The sequence below is a fragment of the Dermacentor variabilis genome, chromosome 10, assembly GCF_050947875.1.
Source record: "Dermacentor variabilis isolate Ectoservices chromosome 10, ASM5094787v1, whole genome shotgun sequence".
Taxonomy (NCBI): Eukaryota; Metazoa; Arthropoda; class Arachnida; order Ixodida; family Ixodidae; genus Dermacentor; species Dermacentor variabilis.
This window is the reverse complement of record NC_134577.1, coordinates 2,652,734-2,679,241: the sequence shown is the minus strand read 5'-3', so window position 1 is coordinate 2,679,241 and position 26,508 is coordinate 2,652,734. Positions and strand designations below refer to the sequence as shown.

The 26,508-nt window shown below is 44.9% G+C and overlaps 1 protein-coding gene and 2 non-coding genes across 9 annotated transcripts in view; 2 read left to right on the top strand and 1 right to left on the bottom strand.

Moving 5' to 3' along the window:
- The window catches only part of Rtca (RNA 3'-terminal phosphate cyclase), an 83,757-nt gene extending 59,349 nt beyond the window's left edge, over positions 1-24,408 (top strand). For all 7 annotated transcript variants that reach the window (XM_075671305.1, XM_075671300.1, XM_075671304.1 and 4 more), the window contains 3 exons: positions 11,498-11,592; positions 23,069-23,173; positions 24,211-24,408. In XM_075671305.1, the coding sequence (XP_075527420.1) occupies positions 11,498-11,592; positions 23,069-23,173; positions 24,211-24,297 (287 nt within the window). In that variant the 3' untranslated portion in view covers positions 24,298-24,408. The remainder of the gene's footprint in view (positions 1-11,497; positions 11,593-23,068; positions 23,174-24,210) is intronic.
- TRNAL-CAA (transfer RNA leucine (anticodon CAA)) lies at positions 14,007-14,079 on the bottom strand. The gene has a single exon. It is a non-coding gene; the product is annotated as a tRNA-Leu (tRNA).
- Positions 14,743-14,815, top strand: TRNAL-CAA (transfer RNA leucine (anticodon CAA)). Its single transcript has one exon. It is a non-coding gene; the product is annotated as a tRNA-Leu (tRNA).
- Positions 24,409-26,508: the final 2,100 nt, after the last annotated feature.

The following is a 26,508-nucleotide window of genomic DNA, read 5'->3' as shown; positions in this document are numbered from 1 at the left end:
TCTTTTAGGTTGGACAACCAGCAAAGAGCGTGATGATCCGTCACCACGTCAAAGCGTCGACCATAGAGATATGGACGAAATTTTTGAAGAGCCCATACGATAGCCAGGCACTCTTTTTCTGTTACTGAGTAATTGGCCTCAGGTTTCGTGAGGGCACGATTGGCATAAGGGGGGGGGGGCGGGGGGGCGACTACGTATTTGGCATTAGTGTTCTTGCGTTGTGCGAGCACGGCACCAAGGCCGACACCACTGGCATCAGTGTGAAGTTCTGTAGGTGCGCTTGGATCAAAATGGCGCAAGATTGGCGGAGACGTGAGTAGGTGACGAAGAGTCGTAAAGGCATCATCAGAGGCTTCCGACCAAGCAGAAAGTTCATTGTCGCCTTGGAGAAGTTGGTTTAGTGGTGCGATCACAGTAGCGAAATTGCGAACGAAACGTCGAAAATAAGAGCAACCAGCAGCAAGATGCTGGAGCAAGATGCTAGGATGCACCGAGCAGTTTTCGAGCTCGAGCCTCTGCTGCGCGCTTGATGCTGCCGATGCTGCTAACTCTGTGCGCGTTCGTTCTCTTCCTTACAATATATTCTATGATCATCGCCCACATCACTCATCCTTGACATTATTTTAATGCTTGCATATTTTACGTACCTTATAGGGAATATTTTAGGCCTCTACATAGCCTTGCTACATCTTACCCTTGTCACGCACCGCATCATCGGCTTTCCCACACCATTTCTTGGTGCTCTTCGGCCATCTGTGGCCCTTGTGATGAAAAAAAACCCATAAATCATCATCAGAACTCACCATGTGATGAATCTGATTATGTAGCATGCCACCTAGAAGTCTGGTGAAGTCTATGATGATCGTTAGGAGTCAGGCACGTGCCTACTCCCCTCCCCCCCCTCCCACGCCACCACTCCTCACACACATTGCTAAAGCGCCACCAAATCAATCTTGAGACTTGACAGCTATTCGACGGTTAACATTTTGCTGCCTTTTTCTCTCCTTTAGGATGGTGGTAGTTATTGGCATCTCCAGGGATGATAAGGTCAATTTTCTCATTGATTCGGTGGCCGCGCGATTAACTTGAGATGCGTTCAGTTGTCACTATTTATTGGAATGGTCACGCGCATCGCTGTTGTGTCGTTAGTTTAACCTTCTTTGTTTAGCCTGAGCAAGGGACCAGGAAAGAAATTTTGTTCGTAGTGAGCTGGTCTGTATGCACGTGGAACGAGTTCCGGCCGGAGAAAACGCCAGTTGCTTTCAACTTTTCCTTTTGCTTCATTATTTCCTCGAGTGATGGCTCGCCACGACGCTGGCAGATCCTCGGAACCATATACCCGCGATATGGGTTAGATAAGGTGGAAAATAAAATATTGCGAAACAGCGTCCATCATGAAAGCCTGCAATAACTATTAAACCCATTAGTAATATGAAAGTCACCAATTACCTCATTTCGTTTTTCCCTAATTGTACAGCACTTTTCGTGCAAAATTGGCAACTGGAAACGAGAGTGTCAAGGAGTTGAGAAATTAAGCGATCTACTAAGGGAGAGAGCCGAGGCAATAGCCAAACAGGAAGAAAAAGCGAAAATTTACAAATTTAACCGTTGTTTGTGAACATATTTATGAATCACCATCTTTTTATTTAATAAGGAAGTAGAGAAAGCGCTGCCGGAAGTGGAGAATGATTCCGTGTGTTTTGAATGACGCTTCTACCGTTATCAGTCGAGGCGCCTGACGCAGCCACTTCTCTGCTGTGCTTATGCGGGTGTTTTCCTAACCTTCCGCGGTGGGCGCAGCACGTCTAGAACCGCAGCGTCTTGCGCTCTACGCGGTTGTACGGCAAGGTGTCTACCAACCGGGAAAACCGGGAATTCTCAGGGAATTTAAATAGTCTGGAAATATTCAGGGAAAACTCGGGGAATTTGTGATTCTATCAGGGAAAATCGTGTTAGTGCTGGTTCCAGCAACAGAGGAATGGCAACGAATCGTCATTGACGCCGTGTCATCGGCACGAGATATTGCCAGAGTAGTTAACGACCGATTTTCCAGACGCCCGATTTTTCGGACCTGCCCGATAATTCGTACGGCTTTGCGGCACCACCACGTACATTATATAGTCAATGTATATTGCTCTGACTGCATGTCTGAAATGGCATTAATCAAAGCCACCACCGCCGCCATTTTATGATCTCGCCGCCTGGAACAGGCACTTTCGCACGCAGATCCGCTGGCAGCCGTAGCCACCACCGCGGCAACGTTAGCCGCGCTATTGCTTCTACGTTCGCGGTTAAGCTTCTTGCCATGCGGTGCCGTGTTTTTCATTGAAAGAATTTGCCGCTGTCAGCAATGGCACCGACTCTGCCTTTGTAATCCTCGCGATTGGCTGCGAAGCTCGCAGAGCACAGCGCGTTGCGTAATGCCAGTCTCCGAAAGCTAGCTTCGCCTCAGTACAGCAGTGTTACGCGGCGAAGCATAACAAGCGTGAGAAGGGGCAATTGTCACGGGACACAGCATGCATTCTTTAATTATACACGCGTGCACCCCCGTCTCCTGTCACAGTACGAGCATCGATATGCTTAATAAGTGTACTGGCAAGCCTTAAGAGCTTTTTTCGGACGTGCCTGTGCCAATTTTAGCCCTTAAGGGCAATTAAAGGCATGCATTCATTTTTTTCGGACTGCCCGATTTTTCGGGTGTTATTGCGACCTCTAGGGAGTCCTAAAAATCGGACGTTGACTGTAGAACTGACCAAGAGGATGCTTCAAATGATCCATGGGGTGAACGCGTGGCAGAAGGAGGATGAGAACAGAAAGGTCCGTTATGCAAAGTAGAAGTGAGGCGTGCAGACAGGACACAAGAGTAGAGAAGTGGACAACACGAACTATTAAAGGTCCGACGCACTCGGGAATTAACGGGAAAGGAAGCGTGCCGCCGCCTTTTTGAAAGGGCCCCTGAAACGGTTCGGACAAATTTTGTAGACGCGTAGGGTACAGCTTAAGTAGAACATTCACACCACAATTTAAGTGAAGCGTTACGTATTAATGGAGCTACAAGCGATTAGAAGTTACCCTCCTCCCTAGCCATGCTTTTCCTCCTCAACTCGTTCGCCGATCGAGCGGGGCTAAGCTCCGCCTTCACTGGTTCCGCGTCACGATGCGACGTCACATCGTCCACTTCCGGTTGTTTTGGAGCCCGCCCCCGCCCGCGCGAGACCGCTCCGCTAGCCGCTTGGCCGTCGACCCCCCGCGAGAGCTATCAAAGCAGCGTGCATTGCGAGCATTCTGTCGTAGCGCCGAACGTGTCTTGTATTCCGGTAACCACAGGCAAGCTGGTCATTTCGGCAAATGACTGTAGGCATAAACTCAAGGTGATGAAGGAACTTTAGCGTAGACGTACGTGAGCGGCCTGATCGGTCTGCACGGTCCATACACTTGTTAGTGCAGAGCTTAACCAGCCAAACAAAGCGCTAATATTGCTCTAACCAAGTGTAAAACATTTTAAACATTTATAAAAACAACGTGTTCATGATTACACTCCTGCGAAAAATATACACCAGCAGCAAAGAAGAATACACTTCGTTGCTGCTACTGTGTATGGTTGAGCTCTGTGCCACCAGGTGGCTGCACCGTGCAGACCATTCGCATTTGCCCTTCTGCTCATCTCATGGCTCATCCCGTTACGGCAAAGTCAAGCGGCCTGTCCCCTTGCGCTTGCATTTTCTCTAATACCGGACTCGGGAAACGCTATTGCGTTAGTAATCTTCCGGTGTAAAGTGACGGCCACAAACGCACAAATCCTGGCGCCGATCGGATAGCGGCAGTCCGATGCGCAGCAGCCAGTTCGCTCGTACGCTGCCTTGCAGAAGGACACGATGTCGCAGCTTGACATATTGCCAGTCGCTACGTTTGCAGTCCACAAGGCAACAAAGTTGAATCATAGTGCTCGCGAAAAGACTGAGACCGACTCTGACCACGGAGCTCTCTTCAAAATGGAGTACGTTTTAACGCAAGCAGACAACACACGCTGTGTGCCGGAAGTGCTTAAGTGTACAGTCGAACCCGACTATATCGAACCCGTTTACATCGAATTATTCCATATATCGAACAATTTCTGGACACGGTATAGTTACAATGAGTATATATAGCAAAAATTACGCATACATCGAACAAAACTAGTAGCGACTCCCGATAAATCGAACGTCAAGCGGCGGAAAGTGCCCCCGGAAGTTGGCTTTCCCTCGCGGTGACGGGAAAGCCCGACGGCGCGGCTCCATCCAACCGCTCTCCCTACGTGACCGCGCTACCTCGGAGCCGCCGACACCCCCCTACAAAAAATGATCCTGGCCCGCCGCCCGCAGCGCTTGCTCAGAGAGCCAATCAGAGGCTCTTATGCCCTCGTCGTGCAAGATGGCGAAAGTGCGAGTTGTTTCGCTGCTTATCTGATTCATTGTGTGCGCTTTCTCCCGCAGTGTTGCCGTGATGAAGCGACAGAATTTGCCTTTCGTCGTGAAGCTCGAAATCATAAACCGGGTCGAACGCGGTGACAAGTCGGATGTCCCCGCAACGTACAAGATTCCGAGGTGCACTCTCGGCACGATCTTGAAGGGGGAAATTAGGGCTAAAGCGGCCTAACTCGCTACCCGGTGCCCGTAGTGCCCGTGGCACCCGACGCGTACGCACGGCCGTGTACGAGTGGTTCATTCAAAATAGCTTCAGCCGTACCGACTTCCGCGTGCTCGGTGATGACTGTAAATTCTGATTAATGCGACGAAGCCGTTGCTGTTGTTGCCGAAGTTTGGAGCGAGCTGTCAGAATTTCCGGAAGCTGTTGACGAATCAACGGTGGACGAGTTTGTGAGCGCAAATGATGGTGTCGCGACCACGGGAGAGCCCGGAAACGAAGACTACAATGCCGACATCGTGCCGAGCACAAGTGAAAATGGCCACAACGAGGAAAGCAACGACCGTCTTTGGCCCACATCCTCCGAAGTGATTGGTGCGCTCGCACTAGTCCGGTGCTTCTGCGCGAATGCGGAATGTTGCGGCCTCAGCTGCTCCGACTCCTTAGACAACGTGGGGAAGTGCGTGCGTCGCGGGCAGCGAAATTGCCCAAGCAGAAGAAAATGCAGGACTATTTCGTGCGAAACTAAGCTAGTTTCATCAATAAAGTGATTTCATAAATAGTATGTGCTTTTATGACATCCAATTATTTAGCAGGCTTATATCGAATTATGCTCTATATCGAACTGATAGGCGTTTTTTGGCGAGTTCGATATAGCCGGGTTCGACTGTACTGAAAAATTATTCTTGTGCATTCTCTTTATGTTACTTTCTTTTCATAAAAACAAATTAACTAACATTTCAACTATTACGAAGATCATTTGTTTACCATAAAATTGGAAAAATTATCGATCACGCGCCCTTGTCAGCCAATCGGATAGCTCGCCCCACTGACGTCGTATGGGTGATTTCGGTCATATGGGTAGGGGCGGCTTAAAATTCCGCTGAGCAGTGTGCTGCGATCGGCAGCGATGTGCATATTTAAAACATAATAAATTACACGCTTTACGCGGAGCACTTAGATGTGTCAATTAATGATTAGAAGGACCTACTCTAACGACTCAACACGTTTGTAGAAAATCGTCAAAAGCGTTTCAGGGTCCCTTTAATACAAGCGTGAGAAGGGGCAATTGTCACGGGACACAGCATGCATTCTTTTAATTATACACGTGTGCACCCCCGTCTCCTGTCACAGTACGAGCATCGATATGCTTAATAAGTGTACTGGCAAGCCTTAAGAGCTTTTTTCGGACGTGCTTGTGCCAATTTTAGCCCTTAAGGGCAATTAAAGGCATGCATTCATTTTTTTCGGACTGCCCGATTTTTCGGGTGTTATTGCGACCTCTAGGGAGTCCTAAAAATTGGACGTTGACTGTAGAACTGACCAAGAGGATGCTTCAAATGATCCATGGGGTGAACGCGTGGCAGAAGGAGGATGAGAACAGAAAGGTCCGTCATGCAAAATAGAAGTGAGGCGTGCAGACAGGACACAAGAGTAGAGAAGTGGACAACACGAACTATTAAAGGTCCGACGCACTCGGGAATTAACGGGAAACGAAGCGTGCCGCCGCCTTTTTGAAAGAGCCTGAGCTCAAAAAACAAAGTGTTGGCTGACGCCTAGATGCAGGTGTCCCACATCAATACAAAAATAAACTCTTTAAAGCAGTGAAACCCAACACTGAGATGTTGTGTAGGGGCTGAGAGTATGTCAGGACAGTTGAGGTTGACTTCCCAGCTGCTGAGAGAGAATCTTAGTTGTGACAAAGTTCAGGCCTCATACCGATGAGCTTGCTATCAATTGATAGAAATAGCTCATATTCAAAAATAATTTACTTATGTATGCATCTCCTTTTCATTCATATTTGAAAATGTTCGACTCTATCTGGAATGGGTTCTACCATTTTTTTCGCTGTGCATCTTACTAACACCTTCGTTCTGTTTTCTTTTTAAATGAAATAGATATTACTCCTTACTATTCAAACTGGATTAAGTCATTTTTCTTTGTTTCAACATGCTTACTAGAGAGTGACAGCATCGGGCAACATGGTGTCAGCCTGTCTTGACGTAAAACAAAGTTCTGGCTCATTCAGGGAACTTTGCAATGGTACTCAGGGAAAACCTGGAAAACTCAGGGAATTTGGAAATGTCAACTTGGTAGACACCCTGTACTGGACTGGTGGCCATGCATCATTATGCAACTTTCCATATAACAATACGAGTCGACTTTGGCACTTGGTAGAGCAGTAAACGAGAGATCCAAAAGAACTGCGATCGTTCCGCAAATATACATTTCTCTATAATTCTTCCAGATGTAAGTAAAAAAACGCTACTAGAAATCTTTATTTTACACTTTCGCTTGTTTACTTGCTCTTGGCAGTGTTCCTCCTGTGCGAGTCGATTTGATGTGGTTCCTTGTTTGTCAAGTAATTCACATTTGTACTAGTAAATGTACCCCCTCTCATTTGCATAAAAAGTTAACTTGGGTGCCCCCCCTCCCCCCCAGCCCTTGAAAAAAAAATCCTGGGTATGCGCCTGTTAGGAGTGTAATCCCCTCTGAAACAGGGTAGTGGCTTGTGGCACCACATTCTAGTCTACTGTTTAAGTGTTTGTGAGTTCATGTCAAATGTTTCTAATTTTTACTTTTTTCTATATATAATTGCTCTATTCTGTGGTTACATACATATTCTTATTCCACGTCCCTCTCTCTCCTTATGCGCCACCAATCCTCCAAATCGTCTCTTACATTTACTGCACCAGTGTTTGTCCCTTCGGTACCGTCTTTAAACTCCGGACCTTCCTGAAGACTGCCCCAATTCTATTTACTACTGGATGTATACCGTGGCATACCAACAAGATATGTGTAATGGTTTCCGAAGTTTTTCTGCATATGCCACACACAAGTAATTTTCTTGGGTTAATCTGTTATAACTTCACATTTTCAGACAGGCTGACCTAGCTCCAAAAAGAAGTGCGCTGCCTCTTTAGTTATCACAGAAATTTCCCTCCTGATCTCCTCCTTCCGTTGTCTATAGTATGCCACTGATTTCTTTTCTTCTATCTCCTCTAAGTAGTGCTTGAACTCCGCCTGTTTAGCTTTAAGTTTTATGTTCTTTTTAGTCTCACTAATACTATGGCCTGTATACTTTCCCACCGATTTTCTCATTCTTTTTCATCATTGAAAATCCACACATCTTGTCTATAAACTACTTAAATCTACTGTCCTCTGTGTCTGTCTTTCCTCATAAGGTATTCTACTTTGTGCCTCCCTCACCTCAAAAGATGCCCATCCTATTTCTCCCCACCCGTGTCGTTCTTCCACTGTCCCCGTCTTTATTTGCAGTTAATATGATATGCTCCCTGTACTGGTTCATTTGTCATTTTTCCATGGGCTCCCAATGCTAATCTACCTCTTTGGTTTACTTCCTAGACTATATTTCTGACCTTAAGCATAGCATTGCATTTCCAGATGCAAGTCCCAGCACCATTACACCCTTCCACAGTCCTATGACATCATACTTCGTATACCTCCATAGCACTCTGCGCTTCATTATAGCTGCATTTCTCTTGCCTTTTGCTTTAAATGCATCTTTGTGGATTCCTAGGTACATCTCCCACATTTATATACACGCCCAAATATCTGTATTCTTTTACTGTAGGTTTCACCCTCCTGTCCACAGATAATTGCAAGCCGTTAGATATCTCTCTGGTTATCTGCTAATAAGACTGTAATCTGCAGATATTAATCCTAGTAAGCGTTGTTATATCAGTATTACATTTTGTCTATGTGGGTGATCAAATCCTAGTTTACTGTGCTCCGACGACCTTTCCATTCCCCTTATGTATAAATCACGATCAGAAGCACGACCGCCCTTTCGCAGCCCTCTGTTAATATCCACTGTTTCTTCCAGTCGGCGTGATGAGCACTTGTGGTTTCCAAGATGGAATCTTCGTTAAGCGGCGCTCATGCATGGAAATGTCACATTTCCGATTTATACCGATTCTAATGCACCTGTGCAGGTTTTTGAACTTTGGAAGCAGCAATGGTGCCGAAGACAACTTCGGTTTGTTAGATCTTTGAATGGGGTTTCGCTTTCTTTGCCAAACCGCTTCAAAGCTGCCATGCTCCGGGATGAAAATATCCTGTGTGTTCTAAAGGTGATTTCTTATGTGCAAGGTGTTAACGACCTTCGGTCAGGATAATTTGCTGGCGGCCATGTAGCAGGTGAAGTTACACATGAGAAGGCGGCCAAGAGTTGACCTCGGCATCACGCTAGGGCTAGTCACTAGGGTTAATGTTTTCTTTATTTCAAGGAATTTTTTCGTAGAAAGATCATATTTGCTGGAATAATACGCAAGTCCTTTGCGGTGAAGATACGTATTCTGAAATGTTTATAGGTTTTCCTGTGCGAAGCAACAGTTATGTTTTGATATAACTTTTCTTTTCTACAAAATTTTTGTTTTCATATATTTTTTAAGTGTTTTCAATAAACATGTTGGTTGAATATAGCACCATTGGAAAAAAACATTCCACTTCAATTTGATGCTGTACACTTCAGTATCAAGATTGGTATGTGATAGAAAAAAAAGTATTGACTAGACAACCCCAAAACTGCTGCTTTTCCCGCTGGCATGAAAATGTTAAACCACTATGCAATAGGAAAACAACAGAGCATGTCTCGGACCACTTGGTCCCCGCCAGCTCGATTTTGTGCTACGTGGGCGTGTCAGCGCTTCCCACCAAGGTGCTCAGCTCGAGAAGCAGTTGACAGAGGCTGAATTCGAGGAGTGCAGACATGAGCTGCAAGAACAACAACGCACTTCTTGGGATGCTCAATCCCCACCAGCGCAGTGTGTGTCGGCGCCTTGGGCTGCAACAATTCGCATAATGCTTTGCATTACGTAGATGTCGACTACAGTTAGGCCTGGCAAAGTTTTTAGCAACTTTGGGTAGTTCATTTTCCCAGTTAGTATGTTCTTTATCACATTTTTTCCCAAGACATATGATAGAGGTTCTACTGTAAATATTAAAGGACTCTGATTTGACTTAGTTTTCCTGCTTCTGGTGTAAGCTGAAAGTTCTCCTCCAAGTTTTGTTTCTTCTTGATTGCCCAATTTTTTAGACATTGTCTGAAACCTTCTGTGGAAAATTCTGTTGCTGTATTTATTTATTTATTTCTGTATTTATTATACATACTTTCAAGGCCCGAAGTCACTACATAAAGGAGTGGTAACAAAGCAAAGTAATATGCAAACAATTATATAAAAGAAAAAAATGTTAAGCGATAGCATGGTAGACTGCTGTTTTGAATGAAGATGTCTCTGCAATGTGATCTATGGAAGCAGAAAGGCGATTCCAGTCAACACTTGTGCAGGGTAAAAAAGAATCATGGTACTTGTTCGTTTGGCAGGATGGGATGGCAACTTTATATCTGGGGTCAGGTCGGGACGTTTTCACTTTAAAAGTCATGAAAACCTGGAGAAATCTGGGAATTTTGAACAAAGAATTTGCTAGACATTGAGTGCAGCGTCTGGTTTGTCCAATACAAGATTTTGTGCAGGTTAAGTGAATGTCATAAGCATTTCTGTTATACTCTGTGAAACGATTTCCAGATGGTCGGCTGTGGAAAGCGCAACTCATAAAGCTGTATTCTTCTTGAGCCTATGTCATAAACTGTGAATATAAGTAATGATGTTTGAGCGGAGCTCTTCTTTCTGCTTTCTTGCTGCTGCCTGGTAAAATACCAGCAAGAAGTCTTTCGGTCAAGCTGCACCAAAGTTTATTTGGAGAACTAGTACACATGAAGCACTGTACCGTGAGGGTCTGCCATGGAGGAGCATCATTTTGAAACATGCAATAGCTGTAAGAACATTACTTGCACCGAAAGTTTCTTCACTGTTGAAAGTTCAGGGACGCTTCACTGAAAGCTTCTGGATATATTGTGAATTTCATCAAAAACTGCACCTGGTGGAGCCTCAAATACAATAAGGTACTCGTGCACATACCTGAAAATAAATGAAATATTGAGAATTCAGTGAGAAGTGGCCTGTGGAAAAAAATTATATATAAAGACATAATTGGGATGAAGGATATGATTATTTCTGTTCTGACCAGATTTAAGACCACAAAAGTAATGTGTGTCTGTTTATATTCTTGCCCTTAGTATATTTAATAGATTTAAGAGCTCTTCAATATACTACACAATATTGTAATACAATAGCACTCTGTTGCTGCTAACTTAGCATGTGATAGATATTTTATACAAGCTTTTGTAAAGAAGGGAACGCTGGACTAGGTGGTATACTGGTTGGTGAGCAGTGCATCAACAGACGTCATATCGAACTCTGCAAAATCTTGCCATCTTGTGATGACAGTGGTGCTGGCCCTGATGTTGAGCTATTGCATGACTGTTGCCAGTGCTATTATTTGGGGTGTGTGAAGACAGTAGATTTTTGCATTCTGTTTGGCTGTCAATATTTCCTAGTGTCAGGACTCGCCAGAGTAGCTCTCAAGTATTAAGATAAGAACAGTGCGAGAAACAGGGACAAATGAAGAAAAGTGCTGTGTGTGTCTTTGTTTGCCTCTTTTTCTTACACTGTTCTTATTTTAAGCATGAACTGCCAACATGCCGAAGTCTCTACCGTTCATAGTCTCAAGTATTGCTTTGTTCTTTATTCGGGGTGACGGTCTGTGGACTTTTTCTATGAAATCTTTATTGAAGCAAAATTGCACTTGCCACAAGCTCAGTTGCACCAGTAATCTTTATGCATTAACTTCTATTTGACACTGATAGGGAACAAGGGAATTTCATTGAACCATTATTAATTTTGCAGAGATTTGACTGTATATAATTTTGTTTAGTTTAACCTTTTAAGCATACCAATTGATTTCAAGTTAATGAGCTGTGCTTCCCTGTGATTTGTGTGCCCATGTGCAGGTGTGATGGCAGAAGCTGTCGGTCAAGCGGCAGCTGAAGAGCTTTGTCAAGAACTCAGACAGAATGTTTGTGCTGATAAACACCTCCAAGATCAGGTATGGCATGTTTCTTGTGATTAGAGAGGCGACAGTAGCACGATGGGCACAGTGTGCTAATGTTACTGGCTTCAGTGACAAGAGTTAAAAGAAGAGTGGAAAATGAATTATATCATTAAAATAACATGACCCCAGTATGCACACACATAGGAAATTGAGGTGTGCCATTTGAGTACCTGCAGGAAAATTCTGTGCTTGTGTACCCATCAGAAAAATGAAATGAATGAGAAACTTGTAGTAATCAATTGTTCAATCACAGGATGACGTACAATCAGTTATTTCACCTCTCGCAATAATAGACATGGATTGCCGTATCATTTGTTTGCTAAGTGTTTCAACGCCACCGGTGTAGATGTGGCCTGGCAAATGAATGATTGCACGGATGCACAGTGCGGTGAGAGAACAGGCCAGGCAGAAAGTTGGACAGGAACTGATTTTAATATTTATATTTTCATTTATTTATACGTACTGCAGCCTCAATGAGGCTATTGCAAGAGTGGGATGAACAACAAACGTACAAACATTTATAAACAAGCTTGTGTGAATTCTTTCAATGATAGTGAATGGATTGTCCTGGTAATGAATTACAGACTTCAATTGTTGACGGAAAAAGAACTGTTTAAAGGAATCAGTGCGGGCAAAAAAGGTTGAGATATTTAGAGCATGGCGACTCCTCATACATGAAGGTTTGGAAAAAAGTCAAGTAGTTATCTAGAGAGGAGAGGCGAATTGATTAACGTGGGAAGGAATTTTAGGCATTCAGGTTTGCGACACTGCAAGAGGAGTGAGACCAAGTCTTGTATACATTGGGCCAGTGACGTCACGCGAGATTGGTTACTTGGACGCTGCACGTGCACTGTACCATGTTTAAAAAAAGGGGGTGGGACCCCTTCAGCCAGAAATCCGCCACCCATATTAGTGCCTTCTTATAAACAAAGTAGCTGCCAGCCTCTGGAAGAGCCACACGGGTATGCATTTCACAGTAGCACATGGAGAAATAAGATGAGAGATGGAAATAAATTTTTGTCGCCCCCGTAACTCACAGTGGTGCAAGCACATGCGGATGTGAGCATGCGACAGTAAAAACTAGACGAAGCCAGCTACCGTGGTGGCAGCTACTATGCATAGTATGAGTTCTGGGAAAGCCGTGAGGTGGCAGCACTATAATAAACTGCTTGAAACTCGTGTACGGCATCCCCAGAAATGCAAGGCGACACCTAATATTCTCAAAGGGCACACTCATTGAAATGTGTGGTCGCCGCTATACATGCATATACATCATTGACCATTTGGGAGGGTGGAGACCATCAAAAGGTCCTGAAACTTGAGCCTTGGTTCGTGCACACGCTTCTGTTGAACACCATTGCGTGCCACAGAGTTGTACATCTTGAGACCTTGTCTGGTATCGACGCTGATTTTGCCCTGTGATCGCTCTGCGTTTTCTTTATAGTTTTTCATTTTCATTACCACACCTCCGATCTCATCTGGAGGCGGGGCTCGTCCACGTAAGCGAAAGCCTATCCTCCTCAGTTTCATACATAGGCAACGCTGCGGAAGCTTAGCCTCCTATATGGAAGGCTATGGGTCACAGAAGACTCACCCGGCATGTATCCCAGTAAAGTTATTTTTTATCTGCAGTGCCTTCAATGGGTTAACTAGTGCTTCATACAATGCAACTTGTTGACACAAGTCAAATTACGCATGCATTTCTTGTGCATCTTTGTGCTTACAGTGTGTGGCGTGGCTGATTTTTCAGACATGCATGATAATCCGGACACCTTTGCAGCTTCGCTACATGCTCCATAAAGCCAATGTGTAAGGACGTCTGAAATTTAGGACGCTCAAACCCTTTGCTGTCCAATTTTCTTACTTTTTGCTGGAGCCACAGAACCAAAACAACATTAATTAACGCCAGCACTGCCGCCATTTGGATTATCTTGCCGCCTAAAAGAAGCGCTTTCACATGCTTATCCACTGGCAGCCCTTGTTAGGCCTAGCTGCTGGGGTGTCATGTTTTTCATTTGAAGAATTCGCCACTGTCGGCAATGGCACCGGCACGGCCGTCGTCATTTTTGCCGATGGCGTCATAGCACAGAAAGCAAGGCAAGCGTTGCACAATGTCGGTTCCCAAAAGTCAGCTTTGCCACAGTATAATTATGCTATGCGGTCAAGCACATGCAGTGTACAGCGGTGAAGCATACCAAGAGTGCGGAAAGTCGCACGACATAAAATGCTTTCTTTAAGATGAACGAGAAGAAAGGTGGTTAACCGAGGGGCCCAATTTTTATTAGTCATATCATGAGAAGCCAACAAACACTGACACCAAGGACAACATAGGGGAAATTAGTTGTGCTTAATAAATGGAATGAAGAAACAATAAATTAATGGAAATTAAAGTGGATGAAAAAACAACTTGCCGCAGGTGGGAACCGAACCCACAACCTTCGCATCTTGCGTGCGATGCTCTACCAATTGAGCTACCACGGCGCTGTTTCCCCATCCACTTTCTTGGGTATTTATGTGTACTAGTAAACCCTGGGAGTGTTAGCCAGCGCCACCACTCACAGACCTTGGCAGCGGACGTGGAACGTCCTTGTTGCTGCAGGCGTCACGAGAACGTGATCTTTTTGGGTGAAGGCAACTGGTCAATAAACCCACATGTGCTACCTGAAGGCATCAATGTTGCCGGATTCGCGACACTCGTTATGTAATAAACGAGAAATGCGAAGGTTGTGGGTTCGGTTCCCACCTGCGGCAAGTTGTTTTTTCATCCACTTTAATTTCCATTAATTTATCGTTTCTTCATTCCATTTATTAAGCACTGCTAATTTCCCCTATGTTGTCCTTGGTGTCAGTGTTTGTTGGCTTCTCATGATATGACTAATAAAAATCGGGCCCCTCGGTTAACCCCCTTTCTTCTCGTTTATTACATAACGAGGGTCTCAAATCCGGCAACATTGATGCCTTCAGGTAGCATATGTGGGTTTATTGACCAGTTGCCTTCACCCAAAAAGATCACGTTCTCGTGACGCCTGTGGCAACAAGGACGTTCCACGTCCGCCTCCAAGGTCTGTGTGTGGTGGCGCTGGCTAACACTCCCAGGGTTTACTAGTACACATAAATACCCAAGAAAGTGGATGGGGAAACAGCGCCGCGGTAGCTCAATTGGTAGAGCATCGCACGCAAAATGCGAAGGTTGTGGGTTCGGTTCCCACCTGCGGCAAGTTGTTTTTTCATCCACTTTAATTTCCATTAATTTATCGTTTCTTCATTCCATTTATTAAGCACAACTAATTTCCCCTATGTTGTCCTTGGTTTCAGTGTTTGTTGGTTTCTCATGATATTTCTTTAAGATGGTGATCCCACTCCAGCCGCATGCGCTCCACATTTTAGTCATAGTTTGCGGATGCACTGTGCTGCCTGTGCTTATTGGATGGATGTGAATTATATTGCATTACAAAGCTTCCTGTCTGCACTTTACAATGATGCCTAGTATTATTGCCTGTCCTGAACTGCTACCTGACGACAATCAAAAGAGTGTGAGCAAAAAACAGTGTTTTAGCTGTACTAGCCTCCGTTGCATTGCATTTCCAGTAAAACTGCTCAACATAAGAAAATGAAGTTTTCTGTGCCTTTAAAGGGCTGGCCCCTCATCAGACCCCATAGCAAATTTTGGTTATACGCTCGAAGTTATGTGTCCTCTAGGGCGCATTCTGCCACAAAAATTTTTCAAGTCGGCTATTTATGGCCAAGATAGAAATATTTCAATGCCGCGCACCTATTATTCCAGGAGGTAAGCTCCACTGCCAAGCAAGACACTCTCTCCACTCGCCCCGTCTAGAATCCACAAGCGAAAATCCTTCCCTGCGTTCTCCCTTACCGGACCTCCAGAATCGCGTGACACATACGTCACGGGCCCCGCCTTAATGTTTTTTTTCCTCGCTTTTATTTTTTTGCAGCACTTCGCATTTCCGCTGATGGCGTCACGCGCAAGCTGCTCTGATTGTTTGGTTTTGCGCAGCCCACGATTTTGCACGCTATGCACAAGGACACATGACTAGCGGTATAATTCAGTGCTACACGAATATTGTGGCAGAACGTCACAGAGCATGACCTTGCGCTGGAACATGGTAGAAAATGGCATAGTTTCAGTACCTGCGCACGTAATTGCATGACTGTGGGAACAAGCAGACGAAGTGGAAGTACATCTCTCTTGCTTCGATACGAACTAAAACAAAAAACACACAGACATTCTGTTTGTGTTTTATTATTTATCTAAACTTCAATTCGTCAATTCAAGCAACAGATCACACAAATAACAGATGTTGCCTTGAATAATTCTTGAAGTCACTTGTCACCACAAACGACGTCACACTGCGGTCACGAATACGTAGGTGCAAGGACATGAGTAGTATGTCACCGTCTGGCTTGGAGCGCAGTCGCTGTGAAGGAAAGGGAAAACAGCGTTCAGATAGAAATTTCAGACTTTTCCGCGGCGCGTAGCGGTCTAATTTTTTGCAAACACGATCGTTACCGCTCATTGTATGCTCTGAGCTTGTCAACTCAAAATGGCTTGACCTCGTGAGGGGAACTTTAAATGAAATGATATACAAGGCTTCTATGAAGAGATATTGCATTTCAAATTATTAGAAATTCATATAGGCCCTAATAAAGATGGACAAACAAAAGTTTGTGAATGAATATCTCTTTTCCTTTTCAATGCAGAACAACAATATTTCGTGGTTTTCTAGGCTACAGTGCATTTACCATCTCTGTGACGTTTTTTGTTCTGATGAACGGTTCATGAGTTATTATTACTTCAAATTGGCAATTCATGGCTATACTCGGTCACGCATTACCGAAGAAGAGGCAAAACTATTCAAGCTGGAACTCTGCAATTTTCGATAATCAAGCAGGAAGCCCTTCTCTGCAATTCTATGAAGAGAAAAGGTCTTATGATGATTAAGGAATCTACAAGGAAGCAGTGAATTTCGCTAATTTTTCTGCTGGCCAGGTCCGTGCAAATTGACATTCTTTTTCATGTACTATCACCGTCAAATGGAGCATAAGTGAAGGTATAGTGCACGGCATCCAGTCATCGCCATTGATAGGCGCACACATCCTCAGCGTAGCGCCCCGAGTTTTTTTACCTTTTCACCATGTTTCATCCCAACCAGACAGGCTTCCGTCAAACACTGAACTTCAAGGACTTGACATATGCAAATATTCACTCACTGCACCCTATGACATTGAGTTCATAGAGTATAGCCTTTTGTGAGATCTTATCGAAAGCCCTCTTGAGGTTGAGGGCAAGAATTTCGTGTTCGCTACCCTTACGGATGCTGCATAAGTGTTCTTCTTTCGGAAGAAGAAAGGTGTCCGGTGTGGAGTCCTGCCCTGAAACCTAGCTAGCATGGTAGGTGGAAAAAGGTGACAGAATTCAATGTAATTTTGAAGGCGGTTCTGTATGACTCATTCATACAGTTTGCCTATGCAAGAGGTAAGCGAGATGGGACACAAAGCCTCAATTGCTGGGGTTTTTACTGGCTTAGGGATAGTTACGATATTTACTTTCTTTTGCTCTAGAGGTATGTGACCCTTTTTCCAGCAGTGTTGGTTGAGGTAGTCTGTAATATAGTCCAAGATATTGTCACTGAGGTTCCTAATCATTGCGTTTGTAATTTTATCAGGCCCTGATGCCATATTTCTTTTTGCTGCTTGTGTGGTGGCAAAAACGTCTGCTTTGGCAAGGGGAGCATCCAGTTCTAGGTTGGGTGCTCCACTGTACTGAGTGTTACAAGGTGGGTGAGGTTGATATCCTATATAGCATGTGACTAAGGCTTGTATCAGCTCTTGGAGTGTACCCAGGAACTCGTTCGCTATTCTTTGTAGTGTTTATGTCATAGCAATTTTGGATTTGTTGGATTCCAGCATGTTACACAGCACTGTCCACGATTGTGCTGTGCCTAAAGCGTCTTGTAAAGAGCTACAGAATTGTACCCCTCCTTCGGTAGCTAGCTGGGCTGCATAAGCATTGGCTTTATCTGGGAGGGCCGCTATACTGCATAGCAAGGTGCAGCTGAGACGTTGTTTTTTTCCGCCGTCTGAGCAAGCTTTTACGGCTCTCCCACAAATGGAGTAGGTGGTGGTCTACTGCTGGTGTTTCCACTGTGTGCGCGAGCATTTTTGAATTTTGCCCGTGGGCCTCTTTTATGTGTCGAATCTATTCCTCGACATTGCTCGGAATGTGGTCAGGTAGGAGGTGGGAAAGAAGGCAACCCACTCCGTTAGGATGGTGTCACCTACTACTCTATGGAGCTTTGGAGATGATATGGCTACGATGAAGCTATGATGATCGCTTCCCAAGTTCTCTTCTAGGTTGGTCCAAGTTAGTCGTTTAATGTTGTAAGTGAAGGTGAGATCTGAAAATGTGTCCCTACCTATAATGTTACCTAAGCGTGTGGGTGCTGTCGGTAGGGTAACTAATTGTAGTATTAGCTTTTCCACCAAGTTTAGGAGGTTGTCTCCTTTAGGCGAGTGCCTATGATAGCCCCACATGGTGTGGGGAGCGTTCAAATCTCCGACCACCACTAGTTGGTGTTTGGTGCCCGCAATAACTTTAGCAAGGGTTAGGAGGGTAGTAAAGTCTTCGTGTTGTCTTTTGGGGGACTGTACAGGTTTAGGACTACTGTATGGGCTTTGCCCCTTTTCTGGGGCGTAACCACAATTGTTTGGTGATTAGCTTCTGTGCGGTTATAAAAATAATGGGCAGTGGCAGTTGTAGTTTAGATACTGGCATTGCAACACGAGGGTATTTTGCATTGAACAGTGTATAATATCCCAATAGTTTTACCGGGCAGAGGCCCACTTCTTGTAAGCACATTATATCTGGTGGGTTTAGGGAATTTAGTACAAAGTATTGGAGGGCTGCTGCTTGTTACCACTCGTTTCCACAATTCAACTGCCAAATCTGCCAAGTTGTTCTGAAGAATTTGGCCTAGTTGCCATCATCCATGCTCTCTGTGTCGGTGACATCTGTAGCGTTCGCAGTGTGGCGGTAGGCCGGAGGTCTGTGGTTGGGCCTGCATCTGGGCACTTACAAGCTTCACGTCTTGCAGTCAAATAAGCTTCGTTGAGCCTAGATATTTGCTGTTGGATTTCTTGTTGCATTTGCTGCATCTGTTGCACTGTGGGGGTGTTGTGGGCTGTGGTGGGTAGGGTTAGCTGCTCCTTTCTGCTTACTAAACCTAGCACTGAGAGCACTAAATTGTTGTTGCAAAGTGTTGTTGGTTTCTCTGAGCTGGTCTATCCTCGGCTATGATTTTCTGGTACTCTGGCTGTTCTGTAATAGGATCAGTGGGAGATACAACTCGCGCCCAGCTCACCTGTTGGGAGTTCTGTGGCACTGCAGGCATCTTCTTCGCTTGGATCTTCGGTTTCTTCGGCTGCTGCTGCGGCTCCAGGGCTCTGGTCTTAGAAGGGGACCGCGACTCCGTCGACGTCTCACGTTCCGAGCTGAACCACCTACATCCTTGCTTTCACCGGAGTGCTTAGTCTTTGCAACTTGGTCTTGGTTGTGCAGGAATGACTGGTTTCTTGGCTGTAGGCTGAAGGAGACAGTCTTTCAGTTGCGCATGCATTCACTGACGTTGATATTGTGACCAACTCTTTATAGAAAAAAAAATCACCGCCCAAGCACTCCATGCGGAGGGCTAACCAGCGAAGCAGAAATGCGTGGTCCCAGTGTTTATCACTGGGTTAATCCCAACAGTTCATTAGATGACTGCTTGGTAGGCTGCCAGATCCTTGGTATGCAGTTGCTGCTTACACTCGGCTGCACGAGCCTGTTTTTGGGCCCGGGCTGCAGCATCGGCATGGCATAGACAAGCTCATTCCCGGTTCTGCTTGCAGTATTGCTGATCGAAAGCTGCCTGCTCCTCTGGAGTATGTATGACGCGTGGCCTACCAATTTTGGAGTCGGAGAGAAACTGCTGCGCTCACGCTTGGCTGTGATGGAGAGCAACGACGTCACTACTGGTGCAGCCAATCGCGCACCTCTTTTCTTCTTTTTTTTTTTCCATGCACATGGGGTTGTGCTGAAGGCAGCGTACAGGCGACAGATGGACGGATGGACAAATCGGCTAGCCATATACAACTTTGCTCTAAAAATGAGAGCAGCACCAGTGTTTCTATGGGTGCTGCTCGTGCACAATATATTAGGGAGGTTATAGCATTTGTAATGACCTGTGGCAGTTGAAATAACAGTGCATGAAGGTACATGCCCTTGCAGTGGATACCACAATTGGTGGAATTATGTGCAACATGCTTGAAATGGGTTCAAAGTGAACCCCAACAGAAGTTCTTGCGTTCTTTCCACCAGGAAAAAAGGGCTTTCTGCAGATCCCACTGTTGAAATATATGGGCAACGAATACCTGTAAACAAGGAACACAAATTCCTAGGTGTTATACTTGACTCCAGGCTTACATTCATCCCACACATAAAATATCTTAAAGCAAAATGTCTTAAAACAATGAACTTACTTAAAATCCTATTCCACACAGCATGGGGTAGCGACAGAAAGTGTTTATTGAATCTTTACGGGAGCCTAGTTCGATCACGACTGGACTATGGTGCCGTGGTATATCACTCTGCCACCCCGAGCGCGCTAAAAATGTTAGACCTCGTCCACCACCTGGGTATCCACCTGGCCACTGGCGCCTTTAGAACAAGCCCTGTTGAAAGCCTATACGTAGAGTCAGATGAGTGGTCACTCCATTTTCAGAGAACATACATCAGCTTCACCTACTTTCTTAAAGTGTGCTCTAATAAGGAACATCCGTGTTTCACGACAGTAAACGTCTTGACGTGTGAAACACTTTTCCGTAACAGACCCTCTATGAGACTTCCTTTGTCACTGCGTGTAAGAGAACTTAGTGAAGAAATGGATGTCCCCGTACTCGAACATCGCCTAATGGCCTCAGCTAATCTATTACCGCGCTGGGAGTGGCAGGTGATAGAATGTGACATATCCTTTGTAGAGGTCTTGAAGCACGCTCCTGAGCTTGAAATTGCTGTGCATTTCTGTGGGCTTCAATTGGAGTACTCCTGCTCCGAATTTTACACAGACTCATCAAAATCACATGCTGGCGTATCCTACACTGCTGTTGGTCCCTCTTTTACTCAATCTGACGCGTTGAACCCCCTAAAAAGTATCTTCACTGCAGAAGTCTATGCAGTACTCTGTGCAGTAAAACATATAAAGAAACTGAAACTTGACAAAGAAATCATATTCTCAGACTCGTTAAGTCTTGTAAAAGCACTCACTTCTTCACAAAAGCATACGAATCCTGTCTTCAATGAACTACTCACACTTATGTAACATCTACTTTTCACATAGACATGTAGTAATATGCTGGGTTCCTGGCCATAGAGGAATCGAGGGAAATGTGCTTGCTGACGAGATGGCCAAATCACTGGTATCGCAGGGTATTCGTTCTGTTGAAGTCCCTGCCACAGACATGAAGCCTTTCCTCAGAAACAAACTGCGAAGCCACTGGCAACGCTTGTGGGATGCAGAAACGAATAATAAGCTTCACCTAATTAAGCCTAAGTTAGGTTTCTGGCACCGAACAACGAAAACACGAAGAACAGACATCCTGTTCACTAGACTAAGAATAGGACACGCATTCGGCACTCATAACTTTCTCCTGACCGGTAACGAGCCTCCAACCTGTGGTAGATGCGGCGACAGGCTTTCCGTCCTCCACGTCTTCCTGGAGTGCCGGGAAGCCGAAAGAGACAGGAGGAAACATTTTCCTTTTGCATACAGCCATCAGCCATCAGCCATACAGCCATCACGTCTAAAAATACTGAAAGATATCTATAGCGGCTCCACAGCCACCGTAGTCCTCCATAAAGAAAGCAACAAAATCCCAATAAAGAAAGGCGTCAGGCAGGGTGATACGATCTCTCCAATGCTATTCACAGTGTGTTTACAGGAGGTATTCAGAGACCTGGATTGGGAAGAATTGGGTATAAGAGTTAATGGAAAATACCTTAGTAACTTGCGATTCACTGATGATATTGCCTTGCTTAGTAACTCAGGGGACCAACTGCAATGCATGCTCACTGACCTGGAGAGGAAAAGCCGAAGGGTGGGTCTAAAAATTAATCAGCAGAAAACTAAAGTAATGTTTAACAGTCTTGAGAACCGCAGTTTACGATAGGTAGCGAGGCACTGGAAGTGGTAAGGGAATAGTACATCTACTTAGGATAGGTAGTGACTGCGGATCCTGATCATGAGACTGAAATAATCAGCAAAATCAGAATGGGCTGGGGTGCGTTTGGCAGGCATCCTCAGATCATGAACAGCAGGTTGCGATTATCCCTCAAGAGAAAAGTATATGACCAGCTGTGTCTTACCAGTACTCACGTATGGGGCAGAAACCTGCAGTCTTACGAAAAGGGTTCTACTTAAATTGAGGACGACGCAACGAGCTATGGAAAGAAGAATGATGGGTGTAACATTAAGGGATAAGAAACGAGCAGATTGGGTGAGGGAACAAACACGAGTTAATGACATCTTAGTTGAAATCAAGAAAAAGAAATGGGCATGGGCAGGACATGTAATGAGGAGGGAAGATAACCGATGTTCATTAAGGGTTACGGACTGGATTCCAAGGGAAGGGAAGCGTAGCAGGGGGCGGCAGAAAGTTAGGTGGGTGGATGAGATAAAGAAGTTTGCAGGGACAGCATGGCCGCCATTAGTACATGACTGGGGTAGTTGGAGAAGTATGGGAGAGGCCTTTGCCCTGCAGTGGGCATAACCAGGCTGCTGCTGCTGCTACTGCTGCTGCCGCCGCCGCCGCCGCTGCTGCTGCTGCTGCTGCTGCTGCTGCTGCTGCTGCTGCTGCTGCTGCTGCTGCTGCTGCTGCTGCTGCTGCTGCTGCTTCCGGCCATATTTCTTGGTGTAGAACTGCTTTTTAAGACCAAAGCTGTCCTTGCTTTCTTGAAAGATGTTGTGCTACACGTTACAAGCCCATTAATTCCGTAGTGCATCCTCTTTCAAAAGGATACCTCTACTATAGTTCTCTTCGTATAGCACATGCCTCTAGGTCCTTGGCTTTCAAGGGCTCTGGTCAGGCAGAAGTGCTCTAGAAAATTTTAGCATCTCACATATTTTGTATATTGTACCATTCTTTTCCCACTGCATTTTACTGTTCATATTACACGTCAATAATCATTGCCATAATTTTATTACGCGTAGATTTTATACAATTTACTCCAACTCTTTTAGACCCCTTTACAGCCACGTCACATTAAATTCACAGAAACCATCAGACCAGGACGAACTCTGTAACACTAACATGGCGCTCTTTGGCCACTCCTGGCCCTTGCGCCATTAAACATCAATCAATCATCAACATGCTTTGTAGTGCTGCGAGTTTTCTTAATCTGGATATGTTGCATTTGCAGGTGATTGTGTTCATGGCGCTTGCAAATGGTATATCGCAAATTCTGTGTGGGCCTCTAACATTGCACACTGAAACTGCAATCTATGTTGCCCATCAATTAACACAGGTAAGCTTGTTAAAACTTCCCTTTGTTTCTGAGTTGTTCTGAAAGTGGCTGCAGAAATGCATAATGTTGTAGATACATTGGAACCTCGTTAATTTGAACTTGAGTTTGATTGCAAAATGTTTAGAATAACACTGAGTTAAAAGAAAAGAAAGCCTCTTTAAATATTGTACTTGATAATGTGTGTGGTACAGCATTCAGTACAGTAGCCAAGCGATTTGGAATTGGCCGGGATGGCCGAAATGTTACATAAACAGTCTGAAGTATGAAATTTTTCAGAGAATAACTCTTCATTACATTAACAGCCGGAAAGCCCGGTCATTGCACATGCATGTGACCGAATCGGCTTGTATTTTGACCACGGACCTTGCCGTTGGTGCACATGGCTGAAAGCATGGCCTCCAAGTGCACCAAACCTCCATTCCCTGCAACTTAAACGGTCAAGAGCACTTTGCCAGTCATATGATCATTTTTCTTTGCAAGTCATTGTTTCCTCACTTCCTTCTTCAACGAGGCTGGTGTTGGCTTCAGTGCCCATGAGGTGATGACCCCATTGGCTCACTCTGTTTCTGGGATCGCTGCAGCTACCACACGCGAGAGCAGCTCGAAGAAACGCACACGACGCTCTTGTATATACTTTCTATGAACAATATTGTCATACCTAGCCTTAATACAACACACCAATAAATTTTGTTCTGTCTAAGGTCATGGTGATAATGTTGAAGACACCAGGTCCAGAATTTTGACATCAGCTGTAGCGCAGAATTAAAATGCCTTACTTTTCCCAACGTTTGTACTTGTTAGTTGTCAAGCATACGTCTTCAGGCTTAAGTGGCTGCTGGGTCATTGCAATTTTAAACTGAACTGCCCTCTAATTGCCTAGAAACAGCATAACTGCCTCAGAGGTGCAGTTCCTGAGCCAATCTACATCTATAAATGTTGGCCCCGGTCACAGCTTTTGTGCCATTTATATGCTACAATTGTGCTGCACTTTAGTGAGAGTGCAGGTGTTAAAGTTGTGTTTTGTATTGTTTTGACAGGCCAAGTTTAATTCTTCCCCTCAAGAGGGTGGCACTGTACTCCTTGAGTGTGTGGGAGCTGGCTGCCATATACCAAAGCTGCAGTGATACCTGCCATTTTATGACAGCTTCTACAAAGTTGGAACTGGTGTCATTTGAGGATCCTTGTGCAAGAATAATATTGGAAGTAAATATTATTTGGCATTGCCCTGTTGGCAATATCGTTGTATATGAAGTTTATGGAGTGTACAATTTAATTGGCAGCTGTTTGTTTATTACAAAAATGTGTTCATCACTTACTATGTTTTACAAAGGACGGGGAACATTACTATTTGATTATGCTTTCTTTCTGTATATATTGCACATAGGAATAGTGATAATTATCTATAGTGCAGAATCATGTTGATAATTGCTGGTTCCGAGAATTTTTATATTGACTAAATAAAAACCGAGGTATACTTTGGTTCTTTGAGACAACAAAGATGGGCCCTGGTATCATAGATGAAGTGCGTGAAGTATGGGATGCTGTTAGAGTAATGGGCCGCACCTGTTCTGCTGCTGCCACATAGTTCACACCCTCCTAAGTGGACCCTTCCTACCAGGTGCATTCTGTGCTGTTGTTGTGATGGGCACAATGACTCCTACAAACGGGTAAGCTTCACTCACTGCCGTATGCTATATCACATTACGGAGGTAAGAAAGCCCATGGAATATATACAGTGTGTCCCAGCTAACTTTAACCAGAGTTAAAAAATATGCGAATGCCACGTAGCTGGACAGAACCAAGGTAATGCTGCTTGCCATCGCTTGGAGATACTCTAATTATTTCTTTCAGTCTGCCTAATTAGATAATTAACCTTAATTAATGAATCACCTTCTCAAATATTGCTATTAGATGAAAAGTGTCAATGAGAAAATTGTAGAGCGACATGAAAAACTGATACAGCTTTCTGTTGCTCAATATGTGCTACATAAGTCTTTTTCTGAGCGTGAAAGAAGCTTGCAAATGCACAAAAAATTGCAGCGCGATTGGACATGTGAGGCACTTCGCGTGTATGTGCGGGCTTCTTTCGCGCTCAGAAAAAACACTTTTATGTAGCATGTACTGGGCAACAGAAAGCTGTATCGGGAGTTTTTCATGCTGCTCTACAATTTTCTACTTGACACTTTTCATCTAATTATAATATTTACCTGCTGCAGTTGCTTAGTGGCTATGGTGTTGGGCTGCTAAGCACGATGCCACAGGATCAGATCCTGGCCATAGTGGCCACATTTCAATGTGGACGTAATGCGAAAACAATACCGTCATCAGCGACAGCAAGCAGGCCATCAGCAATTTCGTCCGCGGTAGAATTTCCAAACAGGCGTACCATGTCCTCACACGACGCCCCCTAAGCGGCTTGAAAACCCTTGTGTGGAGCCCCGCTCACACGGCTGTGCCCGGCAACGCATCGGCTCACAGTTTGGCTCGAGATCTCGCGCGCCGAGCCTCGTTCGCGGATGCGGACAGCGTGAATGAGGAAGAGACACGAGGAACCCTGCGAGACCTATCATGAAATAGCCCATAGGCATCGCTTGAGGCGTCGCGCGCTCCCGCCACCGGCCAAGCAACTCGATAAAGTGCAAGCGGTTGCGTTTCGGCGACTCCAGACAAACACATACCCACACTCGAAGTACATTAACAAAATCACAGGGGGCAAGGAAAGCAACCAATGTAGGCTCGGTTCAGAAACAGGAACACTCACACACATAATGTGGGAATGCACCTCGCTCCCGTTCTCTCATCGCCCCGTCAGCAGCGAGACTGACTGGACAGCCTGGCTCAGTTCCGGGGACGTCGACCGACAGCTTGAACTGGTGGACTGGGCAGAGAAGGCCAAGCAGGCCAAGGGCCTTGAGCCCAATCCCTCAGCCACGTCCCCCCTTTACCCTTCCCCCTTTCAATAAAGTTTATCACCACCACCATGCGAAAACACTCATGTAATTAGATTTAGGTGCACATTAAAGGAACCCCAGGTGGTCCAAATTTCTGGAGTCCCCCACTAAGGTGTGGCTCATAATCAGATTGCAGTTTTGCCGCATAAAACCTCATAATTTCATTGTCTAATTATATTTAAAAGTCTACTTAATTAAGACAAATTATATAATTAGGCAGAATTAAACAAATAATTTTAGTATCTCCAAGCAAAGGCAAGCATTACATTAGTTCTGTCCAGCTATGTTGCATTTGCATATTTTTAAACTGGCTAATGTTAGCTGGGACACCCTGTATATCTTTAAGCATGGAAACAAGAAAAATTACCAACTTTCAATGCAAAT